A 26,224-nucleotide genomic window follows, 5' to 3' on the forward strand; every position below is an offset into this window, starting at 1 on the left:
GTATGAAGGAAACTAAATTTTATTTATTTATTTATTTTTACAGTGCTTAGAGATGGATACTTTCAATCACTTTTAAAAGAAATAGGGTCCTGAAAAGTGTTGTTTTGAGGAAAAAATTACAGAGTTTAACACAGGTTTGGAAAAATGACTGTCATTTCTTTTCAGAAATATACATATCCTGCTGTCAGCTGACAGTTTATCCTTGAGCAAAAAAAAAATCTAGTGGATGGGAATAAGCTTGGCATAATGCATGAGCATTTGATGGTTTCTACAGTTAACTCTAAAGGAGAAGTGGGAGGCGAGATTCTGAGCTTTTCTCCCTTTTATCTCCTTCACAGGTGTCAAAATGGAAGAGAGCCTCCCTCCTGGCACCAGCTTGAAATGCACAATCTGTAACTACACGGCAGATTCTCTTATTACATTCCAGCATCACATCATGTCTCACCTGTCACAGGCGGCCTTCAGATGCAATCACTGCCATATCAGCTTCCAGAGCCACAGGGAACTCTTACAGCATCAGGACTTACATGGGCACGGCAGCAAACTTCACAGGGAAGGCGACGGCACTGAGCATTCCCCCAGGGGGCCTGAGGAAAGCCTCCAGCAGCAGCAGCAGCAGGCCCGCGCTGAACTGGCCAACAGGAAGGATGCTCTGCTGGGAAGTCCCAAAGGGGCCCTCAACAAGGAGACCAGCACAGACGGAGAGGCTGACAAGGCTGAGAAGAAGCCCATGCTGTCTGTTCAAAAGGGAGAGGCCCACCCAGGCAGCAAAGCCAGTTTTTCTTACACTAGGATCAAGTCTGAGCCCTCCAGCCCCAGGCTGGCCTCCTCCCCTGTGCAGCATAACATGCCTACATTTCCCATGGGCCCCTTCTTGTCTCAGTTTGCTTTCTCCCAAGACATTTCAGTGGTCCCGCAGGCTTCTGAGATTCTGGCTAAAATGTCAGAGCTAGTTCACCGGAGGCTGCGCCATGGAGGGAACAGCTACCCCCCTGTCATCTACAGTCCTCTCATGCCCAAAGGGGCCACCTGTTTTGAATGCAATATCACCTTCAGCAACCTGGACAACTATTTGGTCCACAAAAAGCACTACTGTAACAGCCGCTGGCAACATATGGCAAAGTCCCCTGACTTCTCTGCCCTCTCAGATAAGGTCCCTGAGGCAGTGAGCCCCAACAGTGGTCACAGTTCTGTTAGCATGTTGACTGGCTGCCACCCTGCAGAGGCCGACAGCCACCTCATGCAGTCTGCCTGTCTGAACTCCAATGTGCTGGACATGATCAATGCTGGGCCCAAAGGGCCTGATAAGGATCTAGCAGGACAGGTGAAGAAGGTCTCTACCCCAACTGGGGCTGAGGAGAGGCTGAATGGAAAGCAGATGGAGGGAAAAAGCCCCAGTACTGGTTTGGTGGAAAGTGACAATGACCCAACCAAGACAACCTGCGATGCCTGCAATATCACCTTCAGCCGTCATGAGACCTACATGGTCCACAAGCAGTACTACTGTGCCACCCGTCACGACCCACCCATGAAACGCATGTCCACCAACAAGGTGCCCTCCATGCAGAGGACCATGAGAACCCGCAAGCGCAGGAAGATGTATGAGATGTGTCTCCCTGACCAGGACCACCAGAGGCCCCCTATGAGCCAGCCAGGTTTCCTTGGGGTTCCTTCCATGAACCCTTGTACATCCCAAGAAGCTGTAGAGAGCCTAGCAGACCGTTTCCACCCCCGCTGTGACATCTTTCCAGGTATGGTACCCAAACACCTGGAGGCCTCTCTGACTGTCACTAAACCTATTCTGGCTCCCAAATGCAATACTGTGGAGCAGCAGGAGCTGGACGCTCCCATTGATCTCAGCAAAAAGTGTTCGCCAGTCTCTGACAAGACATGTAGCTCTCCTAAAAGACTGTTGGACTATCACGAATGTGCTGTGTGCAAGATAAGTTTTAACAAAGTGGAGAACTACCTGGCACACAAACAGAACTTTTGCCCTGCAACAGCCGCTGCTGCTGCCGCTGCCGCTGCCGCTCAGCAGCAACAACAACAGCCACAACAGCAGCAACAACACAATGAGACTGGCAGCCTGGAGCCGACCATGTTCCCAGATGTGAAGAGCGAAGGCAATAACAACCCTGATGATGTCTACGATAAGAGCCCAGGCAAATGTGAGAAGAACGGCAATGGGAAGGTGATGGTGCAGAATGGAGGCATGTTCCCCCCTCACCTGGGGCCTGTGCCGGGACTCAAGTCTTTTGCTGAGCCCCAGCTCATCCCATCAAAAGATGAGAACAAGAATATGTTTCTGCCCCATTGCCTTTATCCCGGAGCAATAAAGAAGGTGAAAGGTCCTGAGCAAATATCACCGTATTTTGGGATAAAGCCAACCGATTATGTGACTGGGGGCCCAGTGATGCAGGGAGAGGCTAGCGAACAGGAGCAGAGTGTTAATGGGGGAGGAGGAGGTGCAGGAGGAGGAGAGACAGGAACAACCAGAGAGCAGGCCCAGCAGCCGGCCGCTAATGGCTGCCCCCACCCTGGCAAGGAGCCCCTTCCCCTACTGCCCAAAAATAGGGGCATGGTCATCGTCAACGGGGGGCATAAGCCTGAGGAGCATTCAGGCACAGCTCCACCGCAGCAAGAGAACCAGCCCCAGCCAGACGGCCAACCCCCCAATCCCTCACCTACGTGGGCCACTGACAACCAGGCCGATTCCAACGAGAACATGTCACCTTCCTCCAAGTCCCCAAACGAGGAGGCGGCACCCACAGCCAATAAAGGTGTGAACGGCTCTGGAAGTGGCAAGTACTGCCGCCTCTGTGATATCCAGTTCAACAACCTGTCAAACTTTATTACCCATAAGAAGTTTTACTGTTCATCACATGCTGCAGAGCATGTAAAATAAGTTGAGAAGACATGTTCTTCTTCTACCCTCCCACCCCACCCCCAACTTTTACCCCTTTTTTCTCCTTTGTTTTGGTACACTGTTGTGTCTGGAATAGTGCATCACGCAGTGCTAAACGCTGCTTGTGGACAATCAAGAGAAGCTTCTTCTTTCATCGTTTTAAGACTTAAAAATGCAAAACCATTGGTTAAAAAAGAAAAAGAAAAGAAAAATGAATCAAGAATAATATTGGTGCCACTTTCACATTAATTTATTTTACAATCAGTATTAATAGGAGTAGTGATCTTAATTTAAATTCAAATGAAATTTATATCAGAGTTGTTTGTAATGTTATTGTATAGTCATTCTTGTGTAGCACACATATTGTTTACACTGTAATGTAGGCTCAATGAAACAATAGACAATACAAAAATGAGATGCATTTTAGACACAAAAATAGCTACTGAGGCACTTGTGTATTCTTATTTGCTGTACCAGTTTCTGTATATGCCCACAATGTAGGTTGCAGATTGCTACTAATGACTTGTTAGCCTTAAAAATCACCATTTGGCGGTGATAACCAGGCACAACCCTGCATCTCACATTTTGGCATATACACATGGCTTTGCATACATATGTGGCTGTTTGTCCCTGTCTCTTTTCTTCAACTCAGATGTGGATGTTTTCATGAGGATGGCAGCATTCTTGTATAGTACTCGTATTTCTGTTTGATGATACACTTTGTTCTCCCTTTTTGAAATTTGCTCTCAATGCAATACTTTGTAAATGAGGGAACATTACTGAAAGCAGTATTATGAAATGGGGACTGTGCATATAATTATTTGTAACCCCTTTGGGAAAAAAAGAAGTTGTACAAGAATTAAGTTTATTGCTGATGAACAAGATGGGTGGGAGGTCAGTGGGGAAACTGATGTAAAATTATCATTCCAATGTCCTGATTATGGGAGAAAATATTTCTTAAAACGTTGTTGCTATGCATGTATATGGATGGAATTAAATTCCAGATCTGTTGGAAATTTTTATTTTGATGTGGTGTCATAATTAAACTTAAATCCTCAGGATAAACCAATGCTGTCTGGTATTTCTTTCACATTACTCTATAAAAACAGCTCACATTTTCCACAAAAATAAGAACAATATGGTTCAAAATACAGAAAAAGACAGACAGAAAGACAGAAAAGTACACATTTTTATTTACAAAAAAATTGTGAAGACTCATCTGTTTGCAATTTATAAAATTAAAACTAAACAATAAAAAGATGTCTATGACTGGTCGTGATGCAACTCAATTATATTAGAGTAACAAATGACTGAGGCTGATGCAACAGAGACACAGGAACCCAATGTACTGTACCTTTCCCTATGGCTATAACATTGCAGAATATTAAGACAGAGCTGCACAAGATAAAAAAAAATATCAGGTTGAGCAGTGACGTGTGTGGCCTTTACACAGATAAGAAGTAATGTATTAATTTTTGGCACTGGCCAACCAGGTAAAGACACTGAAATAACGACTTGGAAGATAAGATTTTCTGAATCTAAGACAAAGCAAATATTTCATCAAACTGAATACCCTCCAGTTATCTTCAATTAAAAAGCTTCCAATACAGCAGAGCTGTGCAAAAATTGACTCCATGATGAACCTCACCAGACTTGTAGACAATCTCTACATATTGCTGCAGGAAATGCTAAACAAGATAACTTGAATATTTTATTGAATATTTAAAACATATTCAACCATCATTCTGCCCAGGTCTGTGGAATAGTTACATATAGTCACTCTCTCAGCTGTTTGGCTTGTCTCTGGTTGACTAGCTTCCTCAGGTGCTGGCTGATGGCAGATGGCTTCTTGTAGATCATTCGCCGGTCTGCTCCTTTTATGTGAATGTGATTGGTTGATGGGTAGGACTCCTCCAGAAACTTCTTTTGAAGCTTAGATACCATCTGGTGCAGGGAAAAGATGATTTATTACAGGTTTTACACGACTGTTATAACAATATTGTCACGGCAGACTTAATAATGCATCATAGTTGTGCAGCAGTAAACATGCTCACTTGGTTTAGGTGCTCTGGTATTTGTTGGTCAAAGGAATCCCCAGTGATCACGCTCACTGATGTCCTGCTGGAGAGGGGCTTAAATTTTGTGATGTCCCTTTAAAAACAACAGAAAAATGTAAAAAAAAAATTTCGTGTAATATTTCAATGTTTATTTTTACTTTCACATTCAACATGAAAATAGTAGAACCCCGCAGAAAATAGTGAAAAAAGTCTTTCTACGTATGCCATACCTTACTTGAGATGCACTTTCATTCAGAAAGTAATGCTCATCCACAGCACTACTCTGGTGGGCAGGGTTACTTAGTAGATATTTCTAATGGAGACGGTGAGAGAATATAAATTAGTCATAAAAATAAAAGGAAAACTCACCGCGGTGAATATGATGATTTCTTAGAGATTTACTATACAGGATTTTCCTAAAAAAAACAATGTATAGACTCATACAAAAGTAATTCCTCTCAATCTTCACTTATGACCCACTAGAAGTGTGTCTGTCTGTTATCTACAGAGACCCTGCCCTCTTGTCTTCTTTTCTTATTATATTTGCTGGCTTTACATTATATTGCAAAGCTAGTTGTTTGTTTGTGTTAGATTCAGGTTTTCTGTCCACCTGAGGCTCAAAATGCTCTGGTTCACTGTCGGCAGAATCACAGAGAAACTCAGCAGCTAAAGTTTGTGTGTCAGGCTGCAGCTGTAATGTCAGTAGTCGCTTCCTCCTCCACAATCTGTTGTGTCTGATTCCACAGCACAATATTCATGAAACTAGTTTTCTTCCAAATATGCTGATATTTTCAAGTATTTAGTAGTATATTTTAGTGTCAGCTTTTCACTGTCACTAGTGTAACATGGTAGACAGAGTGTTTTGGGAGACCCACCTTTGACAGTCCTTGAAGGCACCACTACAGAAAATCAGAGGGAGAGACTAGAAATCCAAGCTGAAATAGCTGTAGGTCTTCCTTGCCCTCAACTCAATGTCACTGTACATGTCAAATGATGGCGCTGGTGCCAGAAGAACAACAGATTTTGCAGCTGCACCCCAGAGACACAACAACTGTTGTTTTTCACATTATATCACTAATTCAGACTGATAGAGACAAAGTTGAAAATCAGCAAAGCCTTGAAGTATCATTGATCATTACTGCACCGCACAAATCTCAGTTTTCTCATACTCTGATTCACTAAGACAGAACTAAAGTGTGTTATTGCCAAGACAGAAGTAACTTCATCCAAAATTGACAAATTCCATAATAATTGGGGGGAAAATGGAATAAAGAACAAATTAGTATTGTTATATTAAATAAGTTTGAGTGCAGTGGTTCAGCGTCCAGCTCATTCAGTGGAGCAGCTCCAAGCAGAATACTGATATCACATCTGAAATCTTGTTTCTCTGATTGTCCAGCTCAGGGCGGGTAAAGTTCACCAGGCTACCAGAACAGATGTGAATTCATAAATTAAGCAGAATTCCCCCTCTAACCATATCCATCACCCGAATGTGATGAAACCAGATAGCTTTGGTGCCGTTAACATAGCAGCAAACAATTCTGCTCCAGTTCAATTAAGCGGTGGTTACAGAACATGCCCTTGAGAAATGGACTGCATGCTCTATTGAGTTCGGCGAGCTTGTGTATGTGTGTGTGTGTGTGTGTGTGTGTGTGTGTGTGTGTGTGTGTGGACGTTATAACCTTCACTAGCCTGTCTACAAAACCTTTTTCTGTCCTTGGAGAATTCAAGCACAATGATGTCCTTATCTCCTTGGCAACAACTGTAATACTTGAAAAGCTGAAATAGGTCCCTCATCACTACTGCCATCAAATTGTGGGTGGCTGGCAGCAGAGAACAAGGAGTCTTAACGAACTGCTCACATTCATCCCAGAACAGGCGTCATCGCATCATCCAGACAGCTGCACAAAAAATTTGATGCTAAACAGATATTAGAAATGCTGCAGAGTGTTCACAGAGGGCCACTTAAGTGTAATTCTACACAAAAAACAAAAGAATTTGAAGTAGGAATGAATGATTTAAACACAATAAATAGCCACTAAATTAGCTTTCTTGCTATAATCTCTCTGTCTCTACATCGCTGATGCATCCTACATGAGTGTATGACGTTTGTTTCCCTGCTAAAATAAGGTGTCAGTCTATAGAGAGCATTTTCTCGTGTCACCAAAGATACTGGTTGTTGTTCATCACCAGAATCCATTACTTCTCTTCTGCGTAAGATGTTTTCCATAGCAAATAAAAATGACTACAGGACTTCTTGACAGGCTGAAGTGTCACCACTGTATATGTTTTTTTTTTTTGTTTTTTTTTTTGTACGAGATTCACAGCAGATCATACTATGGACAAGCGGAAAATAAAAAAACGCTCCCCTGTATAAAAACCTCATCTGCCATACACAGCGAATAGATTGTAGTTCGTATTAACAGCCTTTCTTCCTTGCAAACTGTATGACCTGTCAAAAGGCTGACTTTACAATACAGCAGGCATCAGAAAACACACTGCATTTGTGGTGTCATGTCAGCTCCAGGAACGGGTTCAATTCTCATTTATTTCAAAATGACGTCTGGTGTCATATCATGCCAAATTCACAGTCTCTGACGATATGAAAACAAATGCTCTTGCAATCATCATCCACTCGTATCTCTTCTGAGGAGGAAGCGTGATTATTCTCGCACTAGCACCATCCTGTGGCTGTATAGGAAAGATGGGAGTACATTTGAAAACCCTGAAAAATATCACCTTTTCCTCCATTTTTTAAAAAAATTAGGTTAAGGAGACCCCAGAAATCATCTGTGCAGGGGAACAAAGCCTTAACCTCATCTTCAGACTATATTAACTTCAACATATATGGCGTGTTTAGCACCTTTCTACATGAATCACTTGTCATATTCATCCTTAAATCACCTCTGACTCTGCTATGGCGCTTTCAGCATGATATCTCTACAGCTTTTTCTTTTGATTTTCAACAATCAATGTCATACCCTTTAGGGAATTCTCCATTGTAGTGTGTGCGTGTGGGTGTGTGTGTGCATTAGCCTGACCTGGCGCTGGATGACCTCCTCTGAGACATTTTCGCCTTTGATAGTTGGTTCAATGGCCCCCAGGATAATCAGCATGCGGCTCAGCCCGGTAGCTGCTGAAAACTGCTTGGCTTGAAGTGACGGCAACAGCTTACCATACCTGAACAAACACACACGCATACGCAACCACAGATCTTTAGCAGGAGACCAATTAAAGTCTCACAGTTAAATCATTTTTTAAAGCTGCATTGATTGATTTTTTGGTTGTCTGGGGGAAACTAATGTTGACATATTGTCATTGTATAAAGTTTTTATGGCTGAAGTGTTAGCAAACAATCTCCTTTTTATACATAGAGCAGATGCAGAGCAACATTGACATTAATTTCTGTCCACCTGATGAACGTAAGTCTAATATTCATTCTACTGTATTTTGGTCTCTACAAAGTCCTGAAAATCTGACTTGGTAACATTTTTCACTAGTCAACTAACTTCGTTTGCTGTGGGGAAAGTAGCCTACAGTTAGTTTACCAGTCTTTTTTCACTGAAAACAGCCACCTGCTAACGCTAGAAGTGATTGATGAGAGTTTGTGGGCTGTAAAACCAAAACAACGAGCTAAAAGAGGCTAAAAGGCACAATAGTGCTGAGGGAAACTGTTGGTTTATCACCTTCTATCCCTTTTAAATTACACAGTCATTTAAACTTTTGTAAATATATATTAGGATTATGATTATGGATTAGTGAAACCATCAGCGCAACAGGGAGTCTCTATCACTGGTTTTCCAATAGTGTTGAAGTACTTACTGTATGACACTCAAAACATAGTAAGTTGTCTATAGTTGATGATAAAGTCTTGATTTGTGCTGCTCAACAACATAATAAAGTTCCTAATGGCTTAAATTCAACAACAGGAATGATTTTATGATGAAACTAACAGCTAAGTCATACATGAATATTTGCCTTCCCTCGAGTCTTTTTTTTAACCTAAAATCTAAAACTTTCTCTTCAAAAACATTTGCCTGGGGAATGAGAAATACTCTTTTTTTGGCAGATGAGAGAAGAAGAGCTCTGCGATTTTGTAACTCAGGAGGCCCAATCGGTCTCGGCTCACTGGTGCTCTGAATTGGCTGGTCTCAGCCTGTGGAGCCCAATCAATAGTGCCGTGCGCTTGCTGCCACCATCCCCGTGCCGCACGGCGCAGCCTGCCCCTACATGCTGCCAACACATTGTAGATCATCCCCCGAGCACCAGGAGACACTCGTTCCTGTCTCAGTCTTCTTCCTGAACCGGGCCAGACTTATAGTACAGAAGCCCCCAAGTTTTATCAGTTTTATTCTGCTTTGTGCGATCCTATAGTAGATTTCAATACTGAAAAACCATTAAACTCTATTACCTATGTCAGCTTATACCATAGCATGTACCTTCAGCCACTAGCTGTCTGAGGTGTGCACAGAGGTACAGTTGCAGCTTACTACGTTGATTAATCTGTCTTTTATTTTTCTAATGAATTCATCATTTATAGAGCTGAAATATTTTCCTTTGAAAATATTAATTTCAAGTTGTGCAATGTCAAAATCTTGATTTGAAGGGTTTACAAATTCAAGTGCCCACTATTCAAAAAAATACATTTAAGTTGCTCAACCTTAACTGATCATTTTTTGGATTTCAAAAGTCAAATAAGATCGGTGAAATTCAGAAACCAAAATTCAAAATGAAAAATTCAAACTTGAACTTGGCAAGCAATCCAGCGTGAATGGAATCAATAAGACCCCTGTCCTATCAGATTATCTTCTCTCAATAATATGATACAAGAAAAAGATGTTCAGAAAAGGCTCTGGAAACCCCAGACATCTGAATCTATTAAACCAAAAATAAAATCTAAATTTTCAACATTGCAAAATGTGGAATAACTTTGGAGGTTTGAATTCTGGGGATTCAAACCACATAAATTCAAATCAATTATTTTAAATTACTATATTTAAATGCTATAAATTCTGTTGTATTTTAAATTCAACATTATTCAGCAAAGGTTACATTTCTTCATTAGGCATCAATTACTTGTAAAATTCAAATTATTATGGCCTGTTTTTGTTTCCATAGCCCTAATAAAGATATAAAAGAGTGAAAAAGATCATCACAATTTCCTAGGGTCAAAGATGACGTCTTCAAATGACTTCCTTTGTCTGAATATCAGTCCAAAACCCAATATTATATACAATTTACATTCATATAAGAAAAAAGCAACAAAATCCTCACATTTGAGATGCTAGAACCAGTAAAAGTCTTGCATTTTTCCTTTATAAACAACTTAAATTATTAATCAGTTGTCAAATTAATTTTCTGTCAATCAACTAATCAGTTAATCAACTAAATCCTTTCAGCACTAAAGCCTACCAATACTTGAGTTGTACACTATCTTTAGTCATAACACACACCAGTAGTGCACGCCACAGTGAACTGCAATTTACAACAGGCAGGCAGGCTTCAGTACTGCTTCACTGCCATTATACTCCTCATATCAAGTCTGCATCATAAACATGCACTTTTCATGTGTAAAATAACCCATTTCACCTGTTGTTGATATAACGTGTCACTACCCAAAGATCTGTAGCTCAACATATCAAGCTCAGAGCATGTCAGCATTGATTGGTCAGATAAGGCTGATAGAAGCAGCAGAGAACGGTTGTTCAACTGCTACAAATGGCTGTGTAAAGATAACATACTACCTGCCACATTCATGGTACAGGAAACAGTCCCTACAGGTCAATAATGGATAAAGGCAGAGGAGGGAAGAGAAACAAGTTGACTATTCTAATTTTCAGTCTTTCATATGCAGAGAAAACATTTCAAATCAGACCTCTGTAGAGTGACACTTTGACATTTTCATCTTCCTTGCCACAGTTTTTCCCCAAAGTCGTTCTGGCACCACAATTTAGAACTGACTCTTCGACCTGGCTCTTAAGGGACTTCTCAGTCTTTGCACATTTTCCACCTGTCACCCTTTTCTTACCCCTTGATTCCAAAAATAAAGGGAAAAAAAAAAAACCTCTTCCTGTCAGCCCCCCAGTTCGAATCTGGTCAAATCATTCCTGAGTCTGGCATTGAACATTATTTCAAGGATTCTCCAGCCACCTGTCCTATTCCCTCCTCTTTTTTTCCATTTTTAATTCTGCCCCGGAGTGAGGATTATGCGAAGCAAGGCATGCGTGTCAAAGGGAAATTTAGTGGGTAAAGACAGCCAAGATTGGCGGGATGAATTAAACAGATAACGGGAGGAGACGAAGTGGGGGAACCATGTAGAGCAAAACGCCTCACCGATGTTGGTCATTTCAGAGGGGCTCTTTTTTTTTTTCTCCCCACAGGAGCGAGGAGGCAATATCTAAATTAATAAAGTGATGAAATGAGTTTGTGCCGTGGACTTTCTGCTGTTTGACTTTCCCATCTGGATTAGTGCAGGCTGAATGGACGCTCTGTTACTTTTGTTACAACTGCGCAATTCACTGTCGGAATTTGGCCCTGTAGTGATAAGGCTCCCCTCCTCCTCCTCATTACCATCTCATTTCATATGCAGGGCCTCTGTTACCTGAGAGCCTGCTCACACACAAAACACGAACTATTACACGAGCTTCTGCCAACTATTACAATGAGCAGAGAACATTTAAACACGGACTATTACATGAGGCTCAACTAACTATTAGGCCGAAGGAACATTTTTTAAAACGTGGTTGCTGCAAAGGCTTCCAGAGACTTTGACCAAAAGAATGGAATATAGACGTGGACAGGTACATGATGAGGCCTTCAACTCTCTTTGAGACAGGACAATATGAGCAGATCTTTGATGACTTGTTAGACTTAATATTCATTACAGTTAAATGTGACAAAGATGGAACATTAAACCCGTAACTTTACGTAGCATAACATAAGGCCTTAATACCCAAAATAGAGTATAGTACTTCTAATCAAATCTACATTTACGGCCTAACCATCAGGAGCAATATGGAGTTCAGTGTCTTGCTCAAGGACACTTTGGCATGTGAACAGAAGGAGCCGGGCATTGAACCAGCAATCCTGTGATTAATAGATGACGTGCTCTACACCAGCTAAGCCATAAGTCTCAAACGGTTTCACACAGTAAAATATGATTGTAGTAGCAGACTATAAAGTAGTAAAACAAAGTGTTGTAATCAGTGTGTGAGATACTAAAACATCTGACCTTTCTCAGAGGGGCTTAACCAACCAATTAACACTACCTTTAGTCGGTGTATGGAGTGCCGTGCTTGGAGTGATTTTTTTGATGATGATGATGAAAGTATTTTTTGTGTTGGTTTGTTGATGTCCCTAAGTCCTGCATCTTTGCCATCTTTACATCAGTGATCACAGTGGAAATAAGTCTTGGACTTTATTGTGTTATTCTTGACAGCTGTGTATTTGTGTTTGATTTGATAATCTCCTTTTCATAATGTCAAATAAACTTAACTAAACTGTACTTTACTTCTACTTTTCAGTATGAACTAGAATACTGTTGTCCACATATATGGAGACGCTGTTTTATGTGAATCTGCTTTGGAACACAGATACTATGTAGTTATGTGGTAATATGTGTATTTATACATGAGTAATTATGTGTATTTTTGAAAAAAAAAATTTGAAAAGCCAAAAAATTAGACCCTGCCACAAATTTTGTTTTTTAAAAATAGTAAAATTCTCTTGTTTATATAACTTATAACTGTATGTTTTTACGTTTGATTTTTAAACTTCCCCCCCCCATGGGGATTATAAAATTTGATCATATTTTATGTCAACAATAGGCCATAAAATAGTGTTTAGAGACTGAGATCGGCCAAAGACTGCACCACTACTGTTCACTGATGCATGTAAATGCATTTCAGTTATATTCTCTATAATTATCTGATTATTATCTGAGATGAACTACCCTGATTTTGCATTTGTGAATACTGAAGAGCAGTCAAAAAGTGTATTCTAACCCATAATTACTGTGCATTCCTTTTCAGGACCATATCTAGTTTATTATGAGCCTGATAACTGGACTTTATTGCCATTTAGTTTCACTTCTGTCATTCAATGTTTGAATCACTGAACAAATCCAAGATGTGAGCATCAATCCAGAGCTCTGGAACCAGGCTACTTTATCACACTTCATACAGTCGAACAATAAGTCAAATCATAAATATAATCACAGCTTTAAGCCTAGAAAATTTAAAATTTTTGAAAGTTTTAACAATAATTTTGATCAGGGGAAAAAGCAGCACTTCTAAGTGTCTCATAAACTGCTCAAATATAACACAACTGCAAATTCAAATCTTAACTCAGAGCTGTAATACCCACAATGAACACAAGGTGTCATTCTTGCACCACAGCCGACATCAGGCCAGTCCAGCGTTCCCCTGCCTGCTCTCAGCCTCTCCTCCTTGCATCAATACTATAGATTACACTGGGGTAAATACACAGGGGCCGCGGCAGCCCTGCTTCATTAGTGGAGCGTAACAGCAATAGTTACGCTTACAGTGGTTCTAATTACAATTAATTGGCATTCCTGACTCGTCTGGGAGTCTCTGGATGGTCAGGGGAGGGGAGGCAGCTGAGTCAGGCGAAGACTGAGGGAGGAGGCCGACACACAAGGAGCCATTACAGAACCACAGTGTGAAATATAATGAATCACACAGTGTTAGACGGTCAGATTCAGCAAAAACATAGACATGTGTACAGTATATACATGTCTATAACCTAGCTCAAGTGCTCAGTCTATACCAAGCTTTAAATCACTGAAGCTGAATTATAACTGTACAAAACATACTGTAACATAACCCTAACCATTAGACTGGTACTGCACATATATAATCTTCTACATTTTAAACATATTTTTATTTTTTGACCTAATTTTGTGTGTAAAAGTTGACAGGCATGAACCACTTTTTTCCCCACATCTTTTTTTATCAGTTAAAGCAATCATTGGTCTCTGCGTCATGCTTCTGACAGGCTACATCTTCTCCTAATGCTTCATTTTACTCCCTGCTGTTGCAACTTTTTTTTCTCTGTTTCCCTCTCTCTTTCTCCATTCCTCCATCTCTCTCCCTCCCTCCATCAGCCCATGGCCAGGTGATTGCTGCCAATCTCAGCAGAGGATCCCTGGAGGGGTTTAGAGGAGGGCTGTGCTCCACTGGGTTATTGAACGCAGCTCACAGTGTAAGCGAATGAGCTCTGAGGGGGAGACTGGATATGTCATCACTGGCTGCTACTGTTTACCAATGAAGGCAGAGGAGACAGAGAGAGAGAAAGAGAGCTCAGAGATTACATAATGCCTATTAAGGTGTTAAATTAATGACTGTAGCGTCCAAGTATAATTGAAATGTTTAAATGTCTCAACAATGGAAGGCACAGTAACGAGGAGAGGAGAGGAGAGGAGCGGAGAGGAGAGGTGAGGAGACTCTCTTATGCCTGTAAATCTATCTGCTAACAAAGTGCAGTGTGTGGAAGGATAGAAACGCTCTTCTTGTTCCTCATATTAAACCCTGTCTGGCTTATAAATCAAACCAAATGCGGCAGTTGTGTGACTCTGAAGGGTCGTCAGTCAAAGTGACAGTCATACGCTGCCTGTCATACAGAGCAGGCTCCAGGTGAGCCACAAAACATCTCCTACACACCACAACAAGCTGTGCGGGAGACTGAATAGGTGTGTGCATACATACAGTATGTGTATGTATAAATGTTTGTGTGATCATGACTCTGTGTGTGTGTGTGTGTGTGTGTGTGTGTGTGTGTGTGTGTGCGTATGTGTGGTCGCCATGCTGAGCATATTGATGACAACTAGGATGATGAATGGGACAGGAAGTGTTGTTTTCATTTTGGGACACATAACTCAATCATGCTTCCATCCAGGCCTGCCGCCACAGCTGTTAGGCCCACACTGAGAGACTCATCACCTCACACACTCCCCCAGCAGCCTCTTACATGCATCAGGTAAGCCAATCCAATATACTGTGGATTTATAGGGCTACAGACCTGAAAACAGACCCGGACCACAGACTATGTGACTCAGCATCAAATGATCACCAAGAGAAAAAAAACAAACTGATGACTAACACTTGAAAGAAGTGGTGCTCCTATGAGAACCAAGTCGCACTAAACGCAGTAATGGTACATTAAAAACAGGAAATCAATCAGCCCCCTCCCGCCCCACAGTATGCACCTTCCCCATCTGTCATCTTTCCGCTGTCAGTCCCATGTTGCATCGTAGAGAACACTGCGGTCTGTCATCGAGTGGAGAGATGCAAGGCTTCCACCGACTGAGCTGCTGAAACAAAGAATGACAGCGCCGAGCGACTCAAACCACTGGCTCTTGTCCTGAATGCAATTTGTGCAGACGTACGCCGGGGCTTGTGCTAATCTCCGATGCTAGACCCACTGCTTGATTTCTCATCAGGAAGCATTATCTCTGCCCGTGAGGAAATGAGACACGTGCTGCAACGTCTGCAGAGGAAAATCCCAAATAAGAACGCTGACCCCTTACAACAAGTGCACACAAGCGAATGTACACAAACACAAACACACACACACACAAACACACACAAGAGCACAGAAATACATCTCTCAGGAGATGGTGGCGATTCATTTTGTAGGATGTAACAGAACTAATTTTGGGAGTGAGCCTCTGTTAATGAGCAGGTCTTTGATGTGTAAATCCTCCAGTCCCAGTGCAAAGCTGATACGGTCTCCCCACAATCCTGCTCAGGTGCAGCCCTGCTCCCTTCTGCATTACTTATCTTGTGTACCAAATACTGTAAGACCTCCGACAGCTAATAAACCCATATCTGAGAAAGAAATACACACCTACATGCAATCTCGTTGAACAAAAGAGAGAGGAAGGAGAGGGAGAAAAGGCAAGTTGAAGGATGCCAATGGCACCGGGATGCCGGGATGTGTAGAGCTGTGCTGCAGTTCTTATATCTTCTTACTGTATATCCCATTCCTGTTTCTATTTTTACTGCCCCATGAAAATCAGACAGCGGTGATAAAATTGTTTTTTTACGGAGTAAATTTAAGTCTTTGGTTCATTTCATTTCTCCATTTCTTCTCTACACAGTAATTGGATTGTGGCTACACTGTCATGTACTCAGTGAAATGAATGCCTATTAATCAGAGGATAATTGGACACATACCCCTGATAAATGGTGCTGCTCCACTTTGAGTCACGTACAAATTAGGCCATTTTCAGGGATCCGTTTCTTATCAGGCTCGACTCATGCTTATATAACCTGCGAGCTAATATTGGTGGACAGAGCCGCAGATGCATTAAGTCATGGTCAAAATGAGATTATTTGATTTTACCATCCCCTTTTCTGTCCTATCTCGGCACATACTAACTCCTCCTTCAGGATTCCAGATGACAGATAGTGCTTCTTTAAAACAGAGATACTATGCCTACGAACGTGTTCAATCCCTTTTGTATTGTCTTGTTTTAAAATGCTGAATCAAGCAAAACAGAAAGTGATACTAAATTAATTACAAATATTACAATACAAAATACATGTTTGCATAAGTATTCACCCCCTTTAGTAGCTTTTGGAAGCTGTGTGTAATCAAAGGTTTTCAATGGACTGCAGTATAAATAAACCTGCATCTGAGAGTCAGTACTGTGGCAAAACCTCTACAATGAAGACAGAGGAGCCCTCCAAGCAATTCCACGAAAAAGGTGATGGAAAAGCACAAGTCAGGGGGTGGATACGAGAACATTTCTAAGCCACTGAACATCCCTTGGAGTACAGTTAAAGAAGTCATTAAAAAATGAAAAGAGTATGGCGCAGCTATTAAACTCGCCAAGAGCAGGTCATCTTGAAAAACTGAGTGAGCGTGCAAGAAGGACACTAGTGAGGGAGTCCACCAAGAGACCTGTGACAACACTGAAGGAGTTGCAAACTTCGGAGTCCGCTAACAACAGCAGAAGTTACCTGGGTGAGAGTGGAAAAGAAGAAGACGACTCTCTTTAAAAAAACTTGCGTGACATCTCAGCCACAGTATGCCAAAAGTAGCGTGGAAGACTCTGAGGTCAGCTGGGAGACGGTTCTGTGGTCTGATGAGACCAAAGCTTTTCGCCATCAGACTACACACCATGTTTGGTGTAAGCACATCATCATAAACACAGAGGCATCACCACTGTGAAGCATGATGGGGGCAGCATCATGCTGTGGGGATGCTTCTCTGCTGCAGGCCCTGGAAGGCTTGTGAGGGTAGAGGGTCAAATGAATGCAGCAATGCAGGAGATTTGTTTTCCGATAAGACAATGAGCACAACCGTAAAGCTGTAAAGCTACACAAGAACGACTTAAAAACAACAACGTTAATGTCCTGGAGCGGCCGAGTCACAGTCTCAATCCAATTGAGAGTGTGCGACTGGACTCACCTGACAGAGCTTGAGAAGTTTTGCAAAGAATGGGGGAAAAAATTGCAGTGTGCAGATGTGCAAAGCTGAGACAGACTGATCTACACAGACTAAAGGCTGTAATTACTGCTTAAGATGCATCTACTAAATACTGACTTTGAGGGGATTAACACTTGTGAAAACTTGTATTTTGCATGTTATATTTGTAATTAATTTAGATCACTTTGTAGAGATCTGTTTTCACTTTGACATTAAGGAGTATTTTTTGGTTGATCAGTGTAAACAAAAAATCCATATTACATCTACATTGACTCCATTTTGTACTACAACATAAAATATAAAATCTTGCAAAGGAAGTTGAATACTTAATATAGGCCTTGTATTATTGGGTTTTCAACAAGGAAAAGCGAGGGGCTTTTGATCTGCTCAGTTAGTGACAAAAACATACTGCAGATGCTCTCCAGAGATTTGTTTATCATGTAGTTGTCGCTGCCAGGCCGTCAGTTACATCTAAAAGCTTAGCTAAAGGTTTGCTAAATTGTATAACTGATTAATTATAGTCTGTTCTGTTGTGAAATACCTTTTAATGATTACACATGACACGCTATACTTGTAAACAATCTGAGATACTGTTAGTGTTGCATAATTGACGCTTTCCTCCCCCACACTCTGTTATCATTAATAACAACCCGTCCCCCTATATGATAATTATTGCATAATGAGATATATGCTGTGAAAATGACTACCACTTGACATATATCTCGCCTGAAGGATTAAAGCAGTGTTATTACACTTTCTGTCAGTCAGTCCCGACCACTGCCACAACCCTCGCTCTCCCCTCATCTGTTTCATGCTTAAAGTGTGCAATCAGCTAATGAGTTTCTTTGGCCTTCAATTAATCATGCTAATGAGCCCCACCCAGTAAAGATAATCAACTATTCTCACCATAAAAGCCAATAAAGGAGGAGTTTGGAGCTTGACTCGTGAAACATGCAGGCTTCTACGCCTCCCCTCTCCTCAACCTAATCCTCTTTTTCCTTCATGCATTTCCCTTTTTTTGCGTCTCCTCTTCCCTGCCACTCTCTCACTTTTTATCTGCTTCTCTCTGCCCTTCAGAGCTGCTTATCGTCCTCTTTGCTCCTTTCCACGCTCTACCCCTTCCTCTTTTCTCAATCTTCGTTTCCATTCCGCTTTTTCACATCCCTCCCTAGTTACTGCTTCCTCAACATCTCTCCATCTTCTCTCCTCTTCCCTTTTATCCTCTGCTCCTTCCTCCCATCCTTTTCTGCCCCCCACCACCCCATTCTGTCATTCCGACGCCTCTGAAGCCTGCCCAACTCACCAGTACTCCTTCCACTGGTCCTCCTCAAAAATGTCCTCTGGGATGGGATCAATCAGCACCAAGTCTGACACTTGCCTGAGGACAAAGAGAGGACACACACACACACATACACACACTCTTAGATGAGGTAAGACTCATTGACTACCCTTGTCCACTTTATTCTCCCGGTCTGGGCCGTAATGAGTGCGAGATGGATAGCGTTATCTCGTCTGTCTTTCCGTAGATTTGTCCGTCCCTACAGACAGATGACCACAAGTACACCAGATCCAGGGGCAATATTTCCATTTGGAGAGGTGTCATCCTCTCACCACTACTTAATTTTCTCCCTTTACGGCAGCAACATCGTGCCTGATTAAATAGTAAATCTTTCATTCCCGGTATGAGCTACTTGTCACATTAATCACCACGTTGTCTGCGAGATGGCTGAGTTATGGGGGATGATGGGAATGGACACTGGAATATATTTTGTACAGAGTGAGATTGAGAAGCACTGCGTCTGTGCTATAAAGCAATTTTAAGATGAGCAACTTTTCAGATGTTATCAAAGTTTCGTTAGACACAAAGAATAAGGCTGGTGATATTCAGTTTTTTTAATAATCCCACGAAGAGACCAAAACCAACAATGAATTGATCCAACAAACAGGTATTGCCTGATTATCCATAGAGCTCTATTGTTGTGCAAAAAATATTAAACTAAACATATCAATGAGCCACACTGCTGCACTGGGTGACATGTTCTTTTATCACAAAGAACATGAGCACTGTTGTATTTAAAATCTACAGTCCTTACTCAGTGCACAAATACATTTGAAAGTTTATCTGAAGCTAATAGGAGGCTTCAGCAGTCTGAGTTAATCCAATCATTCCAAAATGACAATCTTTTTGTCCAAAGTTCTCTTTTGTGTTTCCCTGGATAATGTTTCCTTGTTGAGTTGCGGTGGGGGGATAGTAACACAAAGAAGGAGTTTCAATCTAAAAAGACTAACTTTGAAAGATACCCTGCAGGAAGCAAAAACATTACATCGTGCTCATCTTGTGGGGAATAATGAAAAAGGGAGAGGATTATATTGACAAAAATCATTCAATCATATCTGGGTGATTGGAGGTAAATGGACTTTCCTTTACAAAATATAAAAATATACAAAACTATTCAGAGACTATCCTTGCATTCCATTAATAGAAGAACCCTCAAAATGTCAGACATTATGAAATAGGACATTTTTATTCACTAGTTGTTAAATAAAGTGCATACACACTCACCAGGCACTTCATTAGGAACACCTGTGCAATCCAATGCAATCCAATACAACAGCTCTGCCATAAATTCTACTTTTACGAAGCTTGTACATTTTCAGTTTTTGTTGACATTGTCAGAAAGGTGATAATTCTACTTTATGTTTGTTATTGAGGTCTTAGTGCTTGTAGGAACACCATTCAATATAATACACTCCAGTACACAACCACCACCCACTACCACCTCAATAATAAACATAAAGTAGAATTATCACCTTTCTGACAATGTCGACAAAAACCGAAAAAGTATAAGCTTCGTAAATGTAGAATTTATGGCAGAGCTGTTGTATTGCATTGCATTAGATTGTACAGGTGTACCTAATAAAGTGGCCAGTGAGTATATATCAAATCTTTGACAAGTCATAATTAAATGCCATATGAAAAGATTATTTGCCTGTTCGTGAGTATTTTTAAACAGTGTGCGTCACTATGACTCATTGTTTTTTCAATGTAATAGGAGGGTTAAGAAAAACTTGACAAAAAAGAAACCTATTTAATCTGAAGCTGAAAGTATTACCCAACAAATACACCATATATCTTTTTACAGATTTACATCTTCAGCAGGAACAAATGGGACTGAGAGCGATGGACATGGTATAAAGTTAGAAACTATTGAGAGATTGGTAACATATTTGTTGACAATAAAAAAAATACAGAATAACACCAGCCTTATCCTTTAACTTTCTTTACTTCTGGCTACTATGTTTGGTGTTCTTGTTCTATATGTCACTCACTAAATTACAAATTTTGGATTGTGTCAGCAGTTTTACTTTGCTGCCTGTGAATGATCTTAGAGTAACTACTGCACCATAATTGCCTGAAGATTAAATCATTTTAAATGAACCGTTTTAAAGTTGGAATTTGGCATAAATCATCAATCACAGGAAACTTTATACTACATTAACTGGCCGTTTATATCATTTTTATCAATTATTTACAGTAGACTTACGCATCATGAATGTGGCTGTAGAACCTGCCGTTGAGTGCGCCGAGCTCAGAGCCGACCAGGATGAAGGGCTTGGCTATCCCAGCAGCCTGCAGGAGTCGGTGTAGATCGTCCACCATCCTGGAAGACAACACAGCTCATCTGTCTCTGCACAAAACCAGGACACACTACAAACTGGGGCAGGAGGTTGATGTATTCAGCTAGTTGGGCCTAGGAATACTAACATGAAAGATGAATAGGACAGGCCATCATTAATCTCATTAATCTCTGATCTGCTCGTTAAGAGGTTTATCAAGAAATCACTGGAGAGTCATTATTAAGAAGCAAAAATGACCTGAGAGGGAAGGAAAAATAATTATATCCTAAAATTACAATAAAGAATGTTACCAACTGAATGAAGGTTAAGGTCAGCAGTATTTTTAGTTCTGTATTTAATCTCTTTCCAGACATGGCACCAGAATAAACAGCACTGCTGAAACCCAAATGACAGCATAAAGGAGGGGACTGCTGGCTCCTCTCCATTGCAAAACACAGCAGGAAAAACAATCACCAGCAAACTTATATCATCAGATGGAGTATCATCATTACATGAGCTGCAGCAGCTCCTCTCTGAGAGCCATCTGCTGTACTGGGTTTGTTGTGCTAATAAATCAAACCTGAGGTTTCATACTGAAATGAAGAGATTTCACAAGACTCACAGGGTTAAGGTTAGGAAGTCATCAAACTACCTGGGATATTGAATTCTGGGAAATTGATTGCTTGCATCTCAGATGGGAAGGCACCTCCCTTCTGGGCCAGATGCCAAGGTAAACTAGACTGCTGACCGTCGGCGAATCTCGTCTGCTCATCCCTTAGGCAGATTTAAGGCTTGACAAATGCGTTATGATGTCAAAGAGTGGAAGATTAGAGCCCGATCCCACAGCAGTATGAGATAGGACAGGGCTGTGGGTGTGGTGTGTTCAGCAGAGGCAAGCAGGTACCCACTCACACATCAGTCTCTGCTGGCTGATACATTTAAGAGTTCCAACCAGCCAAAGGAGAAGATTATGATGCCCAATGAATATTTATTGCACATAAAACAAAACTGAACGGAAGCTCACACTGTCATTACCAGCACATTAGGTGATTTGGCAATGTATTGAACGTGATCAACATTAGATTAATCTGCAACAATTCTGATAATTGTTTCACTGATTTATCAGTCAAAAAGAAATAGAGTCTACAGCCATGCTAGCGGCTCCGTGAGGCTGTACATGGGCACAGCAGTGCTTTGCGCTAAATGCCAATGTCAGCATGCTAACAATGACAATAATAATATGCTGATGGTTAGGTGGCATAATTAGTTTTCGTAATTAGTTTTCACCATCTTAGTTTAGTTTAGCGTACTGGTATGCTAACATTTGCTAATTAGCACTAGACACAAAGCTGAGACTGATGGCGATGTGATTTGTTTTGCAGGTATTAATTCATAAACTAAACTAGTGGACAAATTCAAATGTTGACCTGATGATGACACTAGATGAACGAATGATCACCAAAGTTATTACAATTCATCCTGAGGGGGACACGAATGTTTGTACCAAATATCCTGTCAATCCATCCATTCGTTTTTGGTGGCACTACAGGAAAAGTCAGGGGATCACCAAAGTCTATAAGATTCATCTTCTGGGAACAATGAATGTTTGTACCAGATTCAATGGCAACCCATCCAATAAATGTTGAGAGATTTCAGTCTGGGTGGTGTGGTGGACTGACCAACCAACAAGCCACATGGCTAGCATGGCTAAATAGGCCAAACACTTGATAGTTCCAGTTTCTCAAATGTGAGGATTGCTGATTTTCTGTTCTTTCTTTTGATTTTGGACTGTTGGTTGGACAAAACAAGCAATTTGATGACATCCCCATTAACTCTGGCCAATTGTGATGGGCATTTTTCACTATTTTCTGACATTTTTAAGGCGAAACAATTAATCAGTCACTCAAAAAAATAGTTAGTTGCAGTCCTAGACAGAACTATCCTTTGGCTTGTTAAACTCAAGTACGTATCCATCACTAAAAATGACTGCCTTAGATGTTAAATAGACATTAGGTCATCTGTGACCTTCATCAGCCGCCTTGTTGATGATTAGAAGGAATATGAGTTGCTATATCTCCTCCTACACAAACTCATGGCTTATTTCCAAATCATTTTTCCTCCTAATGTCTTAAGCCACAGTATCCTGAAACTGACAAACATTACAGTAGGTTGCCATAGAAACTATACAAGCTTATTAATGCAGAAATCAAACTAAGATGTCTTGTGAGGAGATGCTTTTTGATTGATCCAGGCCTGCATCACCTGTAGATCCACAGTAGATTCTGGCTTCCCAAAACCAGCAGAAATCAGACTCAGCAGATTCACCTGCACTACACACAGATACTACACCTACTGAACATTTGGCTTGAATCTCATCGTTGAATTTGCACAAATTAATTTCCCAAACTCAGCAACAATGGGAAAATGAGACAGATGGCCCTACAGGTGTAAAACGGCCCACTCACTCATTCAGAAACCACTTCATGGCAGCATAAAAGAAGTGATTTGAAACTGACACTGACATGTTTACAATGTAGACTTTGTGTACAGCAGCATGCATGGCTAAAGAAAGTGTTACCCTTCATTTTATGTCACAAGCAGTCAGAATAAGTGCCAACAAGCAGGGTGCTCACCGTCCAGTCGTTGACATCCCCCAAACTTTCTCAGTTCCTGTGCTCTCATTCTGCATCAGCCGCTTACTGAAGCCCAGTCCCATTCTGTCATAGGTGCAAACCTGAGCAGTGTGACAAACAGGGACACCACAGGATTAGAGGTTTGTTTGTTTTTTTTAAATAACACCACGCTCTATTTACACATGAGATGCCCTCAATGAGGACTCAGCTCTTTCCTATCCTGGGAAGTCATTTTAAAATGCATGACAGCTGAGTAACTTTGCATCTCCCCTTAAAATGATACAGATGCAAATGAAAACAGTGCACAGTAGGTTTGTTTTTGTAACTGCTGTGGTGATTTACTAGTTCAGATGTATCTAGGCCCGTCCCCAACAAGCCTGTGACCTCATTTGGGTCACATTTCAGACAAACAACATGGGGCAGGCTGTCAGCCCAGACTTTGTGCTGTGCTGGGTCCTTGCTGAGCAGAGACGATGTGGCAGGGACTGTCCCTACATGCCCCTGACAAAAAAACAACACGGCCATATTAGTAGTAGCTGCTTCCACAGAAACTTAACAACGGCAGACTTCGTTCTTCAAGGCCAAAACCTATGTCAGCATGCAAACTCATCCACAGCGTAGGTCATTAATGATTCATCTAACATTTCAGATATATTTCAGTTGTGTTGAGCCCACTTGTTTAACACAGTAATATAAAATACACCTATTCAATATAATACATGATAATTGTGTCATTTCCTCACCTTTGTTAATGTAGCAACACTCTCTTGGACATGAAACCAAATGTCTGAGGACATTCCAGTTGGTGCATCCAGTATAACTAAAGAAAAACAGACTGGTTAGCCTGAGCTCAAAAGACACAAACAAGCCACACAGACAGGATCGTGTGCCAGAAAATGTTGACTGCTTTTTAGTAATAGAAAGAAAGCAATTTAAATTCATAGGATGGAGGATGTTTTATTACCAACTGGTTTTCCTTGTCCTTTACACAGAAGATGCATCTTTTGACCCAAGCCAACATCAACAATCTGGCCATCTGGAAGTAAGAGGGAACAGAACAAAAGAGACACAGAATAAGCTTCACAGATGAAGTCTCATTTGGCTTTGAGAACATAGGAAAAACCTGCTGACAGCCTCCTAATAGTGGCAGTCTAATTAACACATCTGTTTTGCAGGTTTAATAAAATTAAATTGAAAAGGAAGAATGACTTTGTTAGACTTAAACAAGAGAACCTTTGGGCAAGAGCATCTGCCCTTCTCTCTGCAGCGATGCATAGTTGAGGAATGGGGGGACGATGATGATTAAAAGCAAACACTTTCCAATGTTCAGGAGTACAGAGCCATAAGAGAGTTTGCCTTTAACTTCAGCTTTGCTGCGCAGTCCTTGATCTGCATCCTGGTTTATGTAGAGAAGAAACTACAATATTAACTCACACATTAACCTCAACCTAGCATCCCACAGTGGAAAACCTACTTTAACCTGCAAACATAAACATACAGTACATATCATATCATATCATCATACAATACAATATCATACAAACGTATTGTGACATCTGCGAGACCGTAATTGTATGCCCTGACAAATGACCTGCAATCAATGCATTATCTTTAATTAACATCAGAAACAAAGGAGTTAACTTAGGGAAACAGAGCTAACGTTAACAACTATGTAATGTTATTTAAATGGAAAACCCAGTGACAGACAAACTACTGCAAATATTGGCAATGAATTGTCGTGGATGTATGCCGAAATTAAGAACCATTGATACTCATGGTTTTCTTCGTACGTGAGTAACAATATAGTTTTGTTAGACATAGTTTAGCACACACTTTCTGATTTGAACGACAAGCAGGCTAATGTTTATAACCAGCCAGCCAATGTTAGCTGGTAAATATCAGCTGTCATATGTAGCCAACTGCAGTTAAGCTGCAACCAGTGACACCTGATAACGACGCGTTACCTTTCTGTCAGCATTGACAGGTTCATTGCTTGACGCTTGAGCTTCGTTTCTCCTCCGCATTTTGAAAAAAAATGAGTATTTAATAATTACAATACCGCCTGCACAAAATGCTCTCAAACTGTCCACAATGAATGAACTTGTTTAGTTACTTCCTGGTGGAAGTACAGAAGCCGATAAGAGACAAATATGTCAGGTCAACGCGTTGCTTTGAAGCCGCAATATACTGTTTCTGTTATGTTTGTACAGTACTTCACCATTGACAGCCTTTTCCCCGCAGGACTTACAAATTACACAAAATGTGTTTGATTTGATCATTTCTATGACAGTTTAATTGTTCCACTTAATCACAATCACTGTTTACTTACTAAGTAACAACCATTAGCGTCATTATATCAGTGTCAACTGATTCTTTAAAATTATAATGCTAAGAATTTGCCTTTATATACATGTATAAAGCACTGCACTTGCCTTTATCTCTCTCTGCCTGTCTTTCTGTCAGGAAAGACAGAAAAAGACAGAGGAGTATAGCAGTATAACTGCTGGCCTGCGGGGGTCGCTATATCCCACAAACCCATCCTGTATTCCACATCATAA

The 26,224-nt window shown here is 41.0% G+C and overlaps 2 protein-coding genes across 5 annotated transcripts in view; one reads left to right on the forward strand and one right to left on the reverse strand.

Moving 5' to 3' along the window:
• Positions 1-3,926, forward strand: part of zfpm2a (zinc finger protein, FOG family member 2a) — a 118,622-nt gene extending 114,696 nt beyond the window's left edge. For all 4 annotated transcript variants that reach the window (XM_042424589.1, XM_042424590.1, XM_042424588.1 and 1 more), the window contains one exon: positions 339-3,926. In XM_042424589.1, the coding sequence (XP_042280523.1) occupies positions 339-2,905 (2,567 nt within the window). In that variant the 3' untranslated portion in view covers positions 2,906-3,926. The remainder of the gene's footprint in view (positions 1-338) is intronic.
• A 150-nt stretch (positions 3,927-4,076) lies between these two features.
• Positions 4,077-25,794, reverse strand: si:dkey-122a22.2. The gene is made up of 11 exons (XM_042424593.1): positions 25,631-25,794; positions 24,900-25,062; positions 24,631-24,702; positions 24,410-24,486; positions 23,667-23,767; positions 20,961-21,077; positions 18,719-18,793; positions 8,004-8,142; positions 5,193-5,275; positions 4,960-5,056; positions 4,077-4,849 (listed from the first exon to the last, which is right to left on the reverse strand). The coding sequence occupies exons 1-11, from the start codon at positions 25,688-25,690 to the stop codon at positions 4,682-4,684; spliced, it is 1,152 nt and encodes a 383-aa protein (XP_042280527.1). The 5' UTR covers positions 25,691-25,794; the 3' UTR covers positions 4,077-4,681.
• Positions 25,795-26,224: the final 430 nt, after the last annotated feature.

The sequence above is a fragment of the Thunnus maccoyii genome, chromosome 10, assembly GCF_910596095.1.
Source record: "Thunnus maccoyii chromosome 10, fThuMac1.1, whole genome shotgun sequence".
NCBI lineage: Eukaryota > Metazoa > Chordata > Actinopteri > Scombriformes > Scombridae > Thunnus > Thunnus maccoyii.

Coding starts and splice junctions, on each gene's coding strand:
- si:dkey-122a22.2 (XM_042424593.1), bottom strand. CDS start 25,690: ATGCGGAGGAGAAACGAAGCTCAAGCGTCAAGCAATGAACCTGTCAAT. Junction 24,703..24,899: donor GCAGATGCTCTTGCCCAAAG/GTTCTCTTGTTT, acceptor TCTTACTTCCAG/ATGGCCAGATTGTTGATGTT. Junction 24,487..24,630: donor AGGACAAGGAAAACCAGTTG/GTAATAAAACAT, acceptor GTTTTTCTTTAG/TTATACTGGATGCACCAACT.